This window comes from Petaurus breviceps, unplaced genomic scaffold (genome assembly GCF_028583685.1).
Source record: "Petaurus breviceps papuanus isolate PSGF00001 unplaced genomic scaffold, PetGlider_PUasm1.0 154, whole genome shotgun sequence".
NCBI lineage: Eukaryota > Metazoa > Chordata > Mammalia > Diprotodontia > Petauridae > Petaurus > Petaurus breviceps.
This window is the reverse complement of record NW_027185715.1, coordinates 8307443-8322145: the sequence shown is the minus strand read 5'-3', so window position 1 is coordinate 8322145 and position 14703 is coordinate 8307443. Positions and strand designations below refer to the sequence as shown.

The following is a 14703-nucleotide window of genomic DNA, read 5'->3' as shown; positions in this document are numbered from 1 at the left end:
CTCCTTGGTCTTCCCTTCTTGTAGGTCACTCTTTTTTTCTATGTCTGAAAACATGTGTCTAATTCTGTACCTGCAATTCATTATACCTTTTCGGTAAGAGGCAGAAACATATGATTCATTAATTCTTGGGTTTTAATAAAAAGAATTATCTTAAGAATATTTTAAGATTTTAAGAATAACTCTTGTATTTTTTATCCTATACAGGAATACCTTTTATCTGAATATCATACACAAAACTGAAAAATATGTTGCATGGCATGTATCTCCTTGATGTATGTTGTATTTAATTTGGAAAAATGAAGGATCATAAAATGAAGTTATTCTTACTGCTGCATCTCTCCAGGAATCCTACACAATCTTAAGGAATTCATGTATGACACCACATTTATGACAACCTTTACAGGCTTCCATTTGCTCTACTGAATAAAATATATTTTATGATTAATAACAGACAGTGTAGGTTCTCGGTCAACTGTCTGACTACAAAAATGTGGTTTTCTGTAGAAAGTGATGCTGTTCTTCCTCCTCTTGTTGATTTTCATCAAGCATTGCACAGATCATTTTCACAAAAACCAAGAAATGAGAAAATATGCACAAGAGTTAGTCGCTGTTTCTCTTCTCAGTCCCCTTTTGTGGGTAATAATGCTTAGTCTTATTCCATTCTTTTGATAGCTTATTCCCTCTGAGATGTCTTGAAATCTTATTGTTGTGTACCTCGAAAACTTTGGTCCCCTCTAAGAATTCTTTGTGTATCAGGTCAGATCCTATTACCCTTGCCATTCTTAAAATACTATCTTTGCTTCTTCATATATCATTATTAGGCATAGAACGATTAGACTACAAATGTTAAAGTTTCACTGTCACTCGATGAAGAGAATATACTGATTGCTCTGTACGTGGAAAAGAGGGCTTCTGACTAAGCTGGACATGCGAAAGGTCACTAGGAGCCAAAGTTTCCATTATTTACTCCAATAAGGATGTGAAGGTGGAAAATCTCACCCAACTAATGGAATCTGTTCCCCAAATTCCCTCAGAGAAAGAATCAAAAGAACTCACTGATTCCAGGAGATAACAAAAACTGTTAGAAAAGTTTGGTAAGAGTTCTTTTAAGAATTAGACTCCCTAGAAACTGTGACCAAACAAAAAAAAAATCTGGATATCATATTTCAAGAAATCAAAAGAAAACTTCAACCAGGTTTATTGGAACCATAGGGCAAAATGAAAATAGTACAAATCAGGAGTTACTAGTGAAAAAGAAAAGAAAAATAGTCCAAGAGTTCAAAAACAAAGAAATCACATTGGGATCTATAAGACTATGCTAAAACTAATAATAAGGGAGAGAAAATCTTGGAATACTATATTCAAAAAGGTAAACAGCTGAAGGAAAATGAAAACTTATTTTACAAAATTGTATAATCCCATAGGAGAGTATCTTTAACAGAACAGATTTTCAAGTATTCTAAATGAAAAAAATCAAAGCTGCATAAAAACTATGAAATATAAACTTAAGAGTCAAGAAGGGTATATACATTTGGAGAACTGGAAGATATGAAAGGCTGATTATTTGTTTACATTCTAATAGAAGAAAAAAAAGAAAAATATTTGTTTAGAACCTTATTGTCTTCAAGGGACAAAGACAAAGAGGGTCTGAGGGTAGTTTTTGTTCTATTTGTTTGATCTTAAGATAGAAAAGGAATATATTAGGGAAGATGTGTGAAGAGGAGGGGATTAACTATTTCTACTCATAATTGGGGTACAGAAGAAGAATACACAAATCTGAAGGATAGGTTAGCTGGTGAAGACAAATGAAGAATCTTAATCCCCCCCCCCCCGAACCAGCTGATATAAAGCTGAACAAATGAATAAACTCATACAACAAGTATGACTGATACTGTCCTATACTAAAGCAGTAAATAGATGAGAAAAGAGAAGGAGAGTTTAAATGGGAGGATAGACTTGGGGTGGGAATAGAAACAAGTAAAAAAAAAAATTCAATAATGGTAAAGTATGAAGAGGGAATTAAAAGATAAAAACAAATCTGAATTATAAGAATCAGTGGTGTGAAGTCTCAAAGTGAAAAGAAGAATAGCATTAGGGAACAAATCTTTTTCCTTTTCTTGTTTGGTTTTATTTCATTTTTACCATTTTTCTTTCCATCTGATACAATCCGTCTTTATACCCTGACTAATGTCTAATGTGAAAGTATTTACAGATCCTATACTTGACTATATGCCGCCATGGGGGGAAGGGAGCGAGGGGGACAGAATGTGAAACTCAAGGAATTGTGGAATTGAATCTTGTAAACTAAAAGTAAACAAACAAATTAATAAAAAAAATGCAGATTAAACTAAAAAAAATTGAATAAAAATATAAATGAACTTCCCAAATTTGGGAAAAAAAAAACACCTCAGAGCCAGATGGATTAAAAAAGTTAATTATATTAAACATTCAAAGTACAATGAATTCCAATATAACAAACTGTACTAAATGTGGTTAACAGTATCTATCTACAGTAGTATTATCAGTAATTGAGAAAGGTTAGAGATCTTTCCAAAAAGAGAATAGAGCCAGGATGGCCAGCCAATATCATCACTCGTATTTAACACAGTTCTAGAAATGATAGTTACAGCAACAGGACACAGAAATTAAAGGAGTAAATTAAGCAAAGAGCAAACAAAACTATCACTTTTTGCAGATGACATGATTTACTTAAAGAACCGGAAGAACTGAGTTAAAAAAAAAAACCCAATTGGGGCAGCTAGGTGGTGCAGTTAATAGAGCACCAGCCCTGGAGTCAGGAGGACCTGAGTTCAAATCTGGCCTCAGACATTTAACACTTACTAGACGTGTGACCTTGGGCAAGTCACTTAATCCCAATTGCCTTACCTCCCCTCCTCTCTCCCCCCCAAAAAAACCAATTAGCTAGAACAGTTAATAATTTCAGGGTAATAGTAGGATATAAAACAAATCCACAAAAATCATCAGCTTTATCATGTGTTACAATGTAACCCAGAAGGAAGCAATACAGAAAGAAATGCCATTAAAAATAACTATAGCATGAATAAATTATGTATGAATTATTTGTGAATCCATCTATCAATTATGTGAACAAAGCTATAAAACATTATTTATAGAAATAAAGATAAATAAGTGGAGAAAGATTAATTGCTCTCGGTTGGGGCATGCCAAAATAATAAAAATGACAATGTTACCTAAAATATACATACACAATGCAATATCTAACTATCAAAAGTTTACTTTAGCTAGAAAACTTTCATTTAGACAAACAAAAAGGTTAAGAATCTCCTGAAGAATGGGAAATAAAAGGGTCTTAGCAGTACAAAATGCCTCAAATTATACTACAAAGTAATTATCAAAACTACTTAGTACTAATTAAAATTATTAAAGTTGTTTAGTTAGATTAGGAATAGAAGATCCAGAAGCAAAAGAACACCGAAACACAGAGCTTGATGAAACTTAGGAAATCAATTTAAAAAAAAAGACCTAGAAAGTATTCTGGAAGAAATTAAGTTTTGATGAACATATTTCATGTCATATGCCAAAATGATCTCCAAATAGATACATGAACCTAGATATAATAGTTCATGTCAAACAAATGAAAGGAGTAGAGAATGAAATACTTTTCACAATTGTGATCACAAGAGTTGGTGACTAAACAAGGAATGGAGAAGATCATAATACAGCAAATGATTGCATAAAGTTAAAAGCTTTTGCATATACAAAATCAATGTAGCTAGAATTAAAAGGGAAACAATTACTTCAAGGGAAAATCTGTAGAAAACTTTTTTGAAAAAGTGTGACAATCAAAGGGAACTGATAAAAATTTAGAGGAACAAGTGCCACTTCCCAAAACGAAAAATGGCCAAATGATATGAAAAGGTAGTTCTCAAAAGATGAAAGGGGATACTGAGAATTATAAGAAAAAACCCAACAAATCACTAATAATAGGAAAACTACAAATTAAAATAACTCTGAGTCTATTCCATACCCTTCCAATTAATAAAAATGACAAAAAGAAAATGGTAATTGTTAGAGAGGATGTGGACAGGACAGACACATTAATGTACTATAGAACTAATGCACCGTGGAACTATGAATTGGTCTAACCATTCATGAAAGGTTATATTGTGATATAGGGTTGAGAGGTATTAGTCACAGCAATTCCAAAGAGAAAAGAAAAGAATGTCAAAGAGGACAACTTTGAAACTGTGTTGGTTTGTTATAGACATCAAAAAAATCGACCAAGCTGCATGTAAGAGAGATGTGGAATTTCATATGCGATCATCTTTGTATAACTGCTTTGTATAAGGAAATGCTTGTATCAATTGATATTTGTTCAATTCACAATTAAAAAAAGTCAAAGAATAAAATCTTACTTCACATTTATTTGTTATCCTCTTTCCATTCTTGTCAATTAAATACTCTTAGAATGTTTTGGCTCAACTGATTTGTCATATCAAGCTGTCCCTAAATCCAATTTCTCCTCCACTCGTTTTATTAGGTGATACCATCTTTAATTGTCTCTCATTCTCTTGTGCTATGCTTTTGAAAATGAGCTTGTAGTTTGAGCCTATATTACCCTTCGTTACTATGTGTTTCTTCCTGACAAGGAGATTAAGTGGTTTGTTTGTTTTTTTTTTTGCTGGCTGAGGTAATGTTCAGGCTCTTTGTTCAATGAATATTTTGTATCAGTTAAATTTCTCTAAAATATGGTGATAATGAGAGCCAACATCTTTATTTTTAGACAGTTCTCATTTGTTCAGAGACAAAAGCTTGTTTAAATAGGTTGGGTAGGAAGTGTATACTTGGGTACACAAGTGTCTTCTTTTTGTATTCTTTCTTTCTTTCTTTCAATCTGGAATAGATTTTGACTTGTATGCTATAGTCTATGATAATGTTTATTCTAAATGACTTCCACATCAAGACCCAAAGATTTCTTGTATATTAAGAAATAGTGAGGCAGAGTAGTATAGAGGCTAACAGGACAACAATGTAGTCAAGGACACCTAGGGCTTCAAGTCCTTCCTCTAATAAAACACTAGCTAGGAGACCATGGTGAAGTCATCTACTTTCTCCATGTCCTAGGCAACTAGGAGTACAGATTACAGAATAGTTACCAGTCTGTACTGATTGACAGTTAATTCCATTTTTGGTGACATTTTGGATAATACGATGTTCAGTACTTTCCATTTCCAAAAAGAAAACATCAGTGACTGAAAGGTAAGAGGTTTATATATAGTCTGACTTTAATTTCTTGATTCCATGTACCTTTTCTTTTTTCTGCTTTTTTTTTTGGAGGGGAAGGCAGGGCAATTGGGGTTAAGTGACTTGCCCAAGGTCACACAGCTAGTAAGTGTTAAGTGTATGAGGTCGGATTTTGAACTCAGGTCCTCCTGACTCCAGGGCCAGTGCTCTATTCACTGCGCCACCTAGCCACCCCTCCATGTATGTATTCTAACACACTGTTTTTGCCAGCATCTTCTGAATCCATACTGAAATCATTAAATGTGAAGTTGTGTGTGTGATTTAAAGTTTATACTTTGTTTTCCATAACAGTTTTCTACTTCCTTATCCTCTGCAGTAAATGTTGGTGCATAGTCCACCTTTATTGTCTTTGTGTTTTTGGCTTATATGCATTATGAGAAAAAAATGACTAAATGTCCCATAAAATTATACTTCTCGAGGCAGCTAGGTGGCGCAGTGAGTAAAGGGACGGTCCTGGAGTTAGGAGGACCCCTAAACCTAGGAGTTCGCTTCCAGCCTCAGACACTTAACACCCACACACACACATAAAAAACTAGCAGTGTAACCTTGGGGAAGTTACCTAACCCCAAATGCCCTCCAAAAGGCAATATATATATATATATATATATATACACTTCTCGCTGCCTTTTGGTGAACAATGAAACAAATTCAACTATTTTCTTTATGATTCTGAGACTAATCAATCCATGGACTATCCTTCCATTTTTCTGCTATTTCTTTGTGTGTTCTAGTTTCATTTATTGTACAAATATCAATATTGACGTAATTCTATTTCTCAAGAGGTATTCCAACTTTCTACTAATTCAAGAGTCTTACACAGAATACTAACAGTTAAATTTATGTTTGTGGGCGACTTAAAAATTAATATGAAATCACTTGTATCTAATTTTTTGTCATTTTGCCACTCATACAAAAGATGACTCTTCCTTTCCCAATGGTGGCATATTGCTCCCCACCTTGAGGAAGACACTGCAATGCACGTTAAGGGCAACTGAGCATTCTATACAGTGCATATGAACTATATACGGAGTGCAAGCTTCTTCAGAGCAGGGACTCTCCTCTTTTCCAGTTTGTATCACCAGGGGTCAGACAGTTCGTGGCACAGAATAACTATTCAATACATGCACAAAGACTCAATTGTCACCATTTAAGTGTAGCTCTATCACGCATCATCATAGCCAAAGAACACAACACCTACTGCATGAGCTTTTTTTTACTCAGCTACGCAGTCCTCACTAAGGAGACACAATCCACAATGGGACTGTACTCATACCTCTTCCTGTTTGGCAGAAATTGTATTCTACTGACATAACCTTCACAGGAACCTATGGTTACAGCAACACAATGAGGCATCAAGAGTAGTTTGGCACCTACTAAAATACATTAAGATAAAAAAAAATAGCATATTTAAAACTCTAGAAGGAAAGAATAATTTATATACTGTGAAAGGGAATATAAATTAGAAATGAAATTCCCATAAAGAACATTTAATGATTTATCCTAACTCAATTCATTTATATAATTTGAGCAATGCCATTTTTGAGTCCTACACTGAGGTAGAAGCAAGTTAAGTTGACTCAAAGAAGTTCTACAACATGGCCATATTCATTACACATCAAAGGTTACTAGGCTGGACATGTGAGGAGGCTGTCTAGTGCATCAAATCAAACAGAGATGGGCGTGGGGTGTTATGTATGCATGGGAGTGCATAAAAGAGTTAAAGAAATACTCCTTTCCTACAGCTTAGTAAAAACAACAAGGTTACAAAAACATACACTGAAACAAAACTTTTGAGTGTCAGGAGTCTAAATGAATAATTTTGACTTTATAAAAACAGACAAATAGTGTAGGTCCCTAGAAACTTTAAATATAGCTAACCAAAGAATATATCTGACATTTATTCAAAGTGCCTAAGAATGATGAGGATAATCTTTTAAATCATACTGCAAAAAATATCATTTTCAGAGATGATTCCAAATGGCAAATTGTGTTACTTCTGGGGACTTTGGTTTTCTCATTTTCATTTCTACTTCTAAGTCAAATGATAAATGTGCTTCAAAGGTATATATACCAAACAAAATAGGATTCCCATTACTAGATTATCTGAGACCATTCCATTCATTCTATATGCTCTACAAATAAGGTTTATAATTATTAATCCTCCTTTTTTTCCTTTGCTATGATGATGACCTTTTGAAGCTTGAAAAAATCTGGTTCTCTTTAATTTGCTTTACAATATTTCTTTGCTGATATTTATGTTTCATTGCTACTCACAGTAGAGGTTCCATTGTCTGTCATTTAATTTCAACTATCACTAAATAGGAAAATCACCATGCTTCCCTAAACGTTCCCCTGCTGGTGGTAAAAAGGCCAACTAAATTTATTTTTTCTTATGAATCCATATTTGGGAGAGGTATAAGAGCAGATAAGGACTTTCCTGTATTTTGTCAACATAGTTTGAGTTCCCATTTGCAGGAAGACATAGCTAGACCACTATTAAGCTATCTATATAATTCTTTAAAATATCTGCTGTTATCTATATGAATATTTATATCATACTGGATGAAAACCTCTTTGTAAAGATACTAAAAAATCTAAAACCTCCAAAATGAAAAAATAAAAGAATAAAATATAGCTGATGAGACAAAAAAAATTATTTTAGTAGCTTGGGGAGGGCAACATTAAATAGATATACATTACAGAAAAATTTTCTTTCTCAAATAAGGGGAAAAAACAAGACTAGACTAAAAACATTTCTTCATGGGATTTATTTGTTTCTTATTGTATCTTAAAACAGAGTCCTTTAGTAATAAAAGACACGTCATTACTATTGAAGTTCAATCTCCCCCGCACTACAGTTAGTCCACTGCTTCCAAAAATATTCTTCTAAGAGTCATCTAGGAATAATGTTGTCTTACTGCCAGATCAAGTCATTCACTTTACACTTCTGTGAAACAGAAATACCCAGAAGTCCAGTTATTAACATGAATATTTAAAATCTATTTTATTTAGCATTAACCCTAACAAAATAATTTAATTGATGATAGTTTCCTTCAAAATATACACCTAAAATAAGAGTTGTTTTTAAATATACCTCAGCACCCAGGAGTTCTGAGGGAGGACAATTTATGCTAAGAGTGGCAGGATTTGAGCTAAATTATTTTTTTGAATGAATTTCTTTGTAATAGGCCAGTGATTTTAGGTGTTGAAATATGCACTAAAAAATAAAAGAAAACAAAACACAAGCAATGCTACAGAGGAAAGAATTGAATGCCTAATGAAATTCACCATAAACATTTTGCTTTAAGTCCATACCTAAAAACATCTTAACGAATTCTAAATTTTTCAGCAATTTGGTTTTAAAAAAAGAAAACCAGATTGGAATGCGCTGCGCCTCAAGGATTCATTGATACCTTAATCTTCCATTGGGGAGCTTTCTTTCCTTCCATAGAGTAGTCAAGTGAAGTGATTTAATCTACCTAACTCAGACTAAAATCACCTTCCACACCTGAAAATCAGGTTTCCCATTTTCTACAAATTAAATTCTTCAGTGCACCAAATTAAAAAAAAAATTGTTAGTAAAATCTTATTATACAGCAAAACCGTTCAACTATCTGTTCATTTCCCAGCACTGGCAGAAATGGAAAAGAAAATTGTAGGGATTATTCAAGGCTGGAAAATTTTTGCAACTGCTCTTACTGTGAATTTCTTTACATACTGATTTAGATTATGATGTTCTAAACTGATTGCTAATAGCACTTCTGATAATATAAAATTTACTCTCAAAGAAAACCTTATTTACCAATATGATTAAAAACAAATAACAGTAATGCCACATCATATTAAGATTTCTAGAAGATCATAATTATTCCAAAGCCTCAATTGTGATACCTTAGTTGTTTTAAGGTAGAGGTGATGATATGCTAAGGTCATAAACCCACTAATAGGGATTCCCACCCACAATACAGAAGACAGCAATAAAAATATATTTTTTATATGGAAAACATACTGCTTGGTTTAATTAGGTGTTCAGTTATTCTTTTAGATTCATTGTAGTAATGAAATTGATTTTTAAAAATGAAAATAGAAAACAAAAAGCTATATTATTATCTTCCATTATAGTCCCTGAGAAGTCATCTTCAAGGAAATTATCACGTCTGAAAAAAAAAAAAAGTTCCCCCCCCCCAATCCAATGTCTACTTACTTTCACTCTATCTTGGGCTTGTGTAAGTGATATACTGACATGAAGAGATGTGGAAATACTATTGCTATTAATTAGAATATCATGCAAGAATCTGCAAATTATATCCACTAATGCCTTTTAAGGGCTGACATCCAATGAAATTTTAAACAAATGTTTTAAAATCAAAACTAAAGTTTAAAAATATTTTATTCAGTACTAACTTTGAAACTAATAAAGTCTTTAAAATGATGAAGCTGCAAAAAGAAAAATAACTTAAAAGTAAAATATTTAAGAGGAAATATTTCTATTGAGTTGAGAAACATACATAAAATATCATGAAATTGTTTAAAATTCATATTTACTAAAAATATTATCATGAGCAGATTTTATCCTGTGAAAGGTAGAGTGAAATTTTATTTTGGACCTCATTCTTGTCAATAAGAATGGAAAGCTGGGGTGGACATAAAAAGAAAATGCCTTGGGGAAAGTGACCACTCCGTTTTAGAATCTGTGACCAAGAAGGAAACAAAATACTGGAACAGTTTGATACATTGCACCTTTAGTTTGGAAGAGCAAATTTCAAAGGCTTCAGAGGAAGGATAGGAAGGATTACTATGAAATAAAATTCTCCAGGGGAAGTCAGTTTGCAGTTTGTCTATGAAGGACAGGCAGCTTAAGAATGAAATACTGAATACATACAATTCCAAATGATGTGGATGTACAGAGTACTACTATACTAAACAACATTTAAAAAATACTGAAGCAAGTGCTAGTAATGGATATAAAAATGGATTTAAAGAGTGGCATGATCCTCTCAGTAATAAGGTCAAAGATGCAAAAACTCAGAATGAAGTGAGGCTTGTAAAGAAAACTAAGAATGGTCACCCCCCCATGCCTCCCCAAAAGAAGCTTCACTAGGTTAAACAGAATAGGACTACTGATTAGAATAGATGAGATGATCCATGTAATAACGACAGAGAGAAAGCTGAGCCACTCAATTTCTATTTTGTTTCTGTTTTCTCTACCAAGTAGAATAATCTTTAAAATGGAAACAGAACAGAACAAAGACGGCTACTGGAACGCTGACACTCAAGGAAAGCTGGTTGTTGTCCTTCGTTCACAAAGAACCAAAAGGACATCTTTAAAGATGTTGGGGTCAAGGTAGGTAAAACCAATAAGAGCTTGGAAGGCTTTACCACAGGCGAATGCAAAGAGTCCATATGAAAATTTAGAGCGGAGATGTCTCTAAATTTGCATATCGCACGTTTCTTCTGAGCTACTGCAATTCTGCTCTGCTCAGAAAGTACAGTGCCTTTGTGCCTTCTTTGATGCATGCACGCCATGCTGTGCAGTATCACCCATGTCTCACAACTGATTCTTCAGAGAAAGGTTGAGAGTGTCCTTGCATTGCTTCTTCTTACCTCCATGTGAGCACTTACCTTGAGTGAGTTCTCTGTAAAAGTCTTTTAGGCAAATGCACATTTGGAAAGCCAGGGAAGTAAGGAGATAGCAGGCAAGCACTTAGATGCCATTGATGAATTCAAATCACCAGGCCTAAATGAACTTCAATCTCAAACACCGGAAATATTGGCAGATGGGATTGCTGAGCCATTGTTAGAAAAGGACAGGTACTGTAGGACTAAAGAACAGCAAGTGTCCTGATTTATAAAAAATAAAAACGTGTAAAGAGTCGTTCAGTGAGCCTGACTTTGTTTCCTGTATAATTCTAGATTCTGTTAGTAAAGAGACAGTTAGTGAACATATAAAACAGGAAGCATTAATTCTAAAGAATCCCCAAGCATGGCTTCATTAAGAATGGATCAACACTTCATTTTTTTGACTGATAAAGTTACTAAACTAGTAGAGTAGGAGAATGATGCACATATGGTTTACCCAGATTTTAGCTGTTTTGTAAATCTGAAATGTTATTTTTGTGGAATTAGACAACTGCAAATACAAATTAGATTGTCAACTGGTTAAATGGCCTGATCCAAAGAATAGTCTTTAATGACTTAATGTTAAAAGAGGTTTTCAATGGAATGTTCCTGGGATGTATGCTTGGTCCTTCCCTGTTGAAGAGTTTTCCAATTTCTTGGATTAAAGCACAGATAGCATACTCATAACAAATTTCCAGATGACACAAAGTTGGGAAAAACTGTTAATACCCTAGATAGTCAGAATTTAAAAACATCTTAAAACTGGGCAGAATCGGAAAAAAAAATTAATAAATTATAAGCAAAGAGACTTACATTTGGACTTGAAAAATCAACTTTACAACCATAAGGTGGGCAAATGTATCTGGGATGCAGTCTGAAAAAGTACTGGGTTTTGTGGTGGACTACAAACTCAATGAGTCAAGATTATGATATGGAAAACAAGAAATAGAATGTGATTATCAACAGCATTAAGAAAGGCAGGAAAGGAAACAGAATGGGTCCAGAATTAAAGAGGTAATGATCCTATTGTACCCTATTGACCTGGTCAGACCATCTTTGAAGTGTGTTCAGTGCTAGGTGCCAGAGTGTAGGTGATAATGTAGGTGATAAGTTGGAGTGTGACCACCTGAAGGCAACCAGGATAGCGAAAGGCCTGAAGTTCAGGCCATGTGAGGATCAGCTGAAGGAAACAGAGATGTTAAAGCCTAATTTGAACAGGGGACTTAAGAGGGGAACAGCCTTATCTTCAAGTATTTGAAAGTCTGTTGTGGAGAAGACAGATGAATCTTATTCTGTTTCCTGCAAAAGATGGAAGAAGGAACAAGAAACAATGGGGCTGAAACTGCAAAGAAGTCAATTTATGTTTGATGTAAGGAAGCTAATCCAAAGGGTGGATCAGGCTGCCTTGAGAGAGAGCATGTTTTCCCTAGCTGGAGCTCTCCAAGCAAAGGCTGAGTGACCACCTGCACGCACTCAAGACTGGACAGAGGGTGCTTTTTTAGGTATGGGTTGGATTAGTGGGTCCGGATTCTTTTCTGACCCTGCAAATTCCACGTTTCTGTTTCTGAATTCTCAATATAACTAACAAGTAGAATCTTCTAAAAATCATGTTTCATGTGTAATGAAATGGAATATATGGCAAGTTACTAAAATAAATAGTATTAAAAGCTCTGGCTACAAGTGCACATCTTTCATGCCCTGGGGAAAAACAACCAGCTTCATGATTCCTTTAACTAACAGCAACAACAGAAAAAGGAGGCCTCTCATGTTAATGTGAAGCTCATCTTCTAAATATACAACATTCACAATAAAGCTTTAAAAAAGCTAAATCTATTTCTAGTCTGCTGACAAAAAGCCCACTGAGCTGGACCACTGATATTTACAGACTGCCAACACTGTGACAAGTATTGCACAATGCAATGTCAACAAGAATCTGGTCCCAATTCAAGTGTCAGAGCTACATGCACTGCTGTGTGGCGAATATGGCCTTACTGAGACTCAAGTGCCTCATTTGTCCAACAGCAAAATACACAAAACCCTCACCCCTCATTCTGCCTTAAGGACCTCACAGAGTTGTAGTAAAAACAGTATGCAAAATATGTAAACACTGTAAATATGTAAGCTATAATTTAAAAAACTGAAATGAGCTTCATAATTTAACACAAAGATACTTTTTAGCTTTTTCTGATTTTCTATGAACATTTCAAGACTAAAAAAAGTATTCATATTCCCAGATTGATTCATTAAGTGACAGAAAATACAACTTAACCATGAATAATAATTATAGTACTTTTCAAAACAGTTCAAATTTTAATATTTATCTGAAATATGACAGACCATTTTCTAAAGTATTATGAAATGACAATAATAAAAAGGCATTACATACTAATCAGAAGTTTTCTGAAAAACAAACTTACAATTTCTTCAATGGGGGGGTGATGTCAATTAAAAATCACAGATTATTTGTGATTCAAGAATTCTACGGTGCTAGAGAAGGTATTAACAATCTATACCAAGTGCCATCAAGATCTTAGGTAAAATTATATGGTATGCAAATTTTTTTGCATGTTCTCTTATTGCCTAGCACTTCCTTATCCTTACCTCTAGCTGTGCAGTGTCCTTTAGTTATTTAGGATATAAAATCTGCCGCTGTAGCACTCCTCAAACCTACCGTCCACTGAAAAGTCTTCCACCCCTATTCCAAACGCCTATTCTCTCAACACCAGTTTTCTCAGCTAATTTTTGAGGGAAGGTAATCTGAAGAAATTACATCAGAGTATCAATGACAGATGCTTTAAAACTCCCAGAACTGAGTTGTAAGATAGGACTTCTTATATCACCTACGCAATTATTGGCTTATAAATGCCATAACTTGCATTAAAATCTTTTGAGTCTCTTTCTTTTGGGGATAGATTAATATTACAAACTGAAATTAATTAACAGCTCAAATAAAGAAACTTAAAATATGGATTTAGAATTCAGAAAAGTCTTAAGAAAAATACAATCCAAATCTCCAGAGAATAAGATAGCACTGTCAAAAGAAGAAAACTCTAAATCAGTAATCAGTTCTAAATTTTTACAAAAATACTAAAATGTGAACATAGCATGTAAGTAGTGCCTTTTTTCTAGAATTTTGTGAATGGGGAAAAATGAGGCCTTAAAAAATTTTTTTTTATAGATATAAAAAGGTTTTAAAAAAATCACATAGAGCCTTTAAAGTCGGAAGACTTCAGAGGCCATCTAGTCCAATGCCTTCTTCAGGATCAAGACCTAGGTTGCTCTTCACAAGTTTAGATTGACAGGTAGTACAGCCCATAGTTGTGAGGAAGAAATAAAACATCACCAAGGGAACAAGAAAAAACAAGTTTTCTCTGACAACAACAAAATGCTTGAAATTTTAGCTTAAAACTTTTCAAGCAAAGTGATTTTTAACATGGTAGTCAGGACACTACTCCCATTAAAAAAATTACTTAGAATTGTTTTAGTTTTACTGACTTTGGTAACTGAAACAAAATACTAGATCCTTCCCCTTTGACAATCTCTTCCTGTGAACATCTTTTTCATATAATGTAATGTTTTTTTTTTAAATTTAGAGTTAGAAAAACAGTCTTTAGGGTTTCCAAATATGTCTTTAAAAAAAGAAAAAAAACTAAACTCCAAACCTATATTTACTATAAGGAGATGTACAAACCTATTCTTGAGGTTTTGTTTTCAGAAATCTAAATATTTTCTCCTTTTAAATGAATATTTGAGTGAAACATTCTTTAAGCTGCTACTGAACCAATCACCTACTTGCTT

At 33.8% G+C, this 14703-nt stretch overlaps 1 protein-coding gene across 5 annotated transcripts in view; it reads right to left on the bottom strand.

Annotated features, from left to right (window-relative positions):
* USP15 (ubiquitin specific peptidase 15) overlaps positions 1–14703 on the bottom strand; it is a 165144-nt gene that overhangs the window by 53746 nt on the left and 96695 nt on the right. Inside the window, exon 9 of one of the 5 annotated variants that reach the window (XM_069080669.1) lies at positions 8036–8233. The exons of the other annotated variants lie outside the window; for them this stretch is intronic. Coding sequence (XP_068936770.1) covers positions 8201–8233 — 33 coding nt within the window. The 3' untranslated portion in view covers positions 8036–8200. Of the gene's footprint in view, positions 1–8035; positions 8234–14703 lie in introns of those variants that run through there. 5 annotated transcript variants of the gene reach the window in all.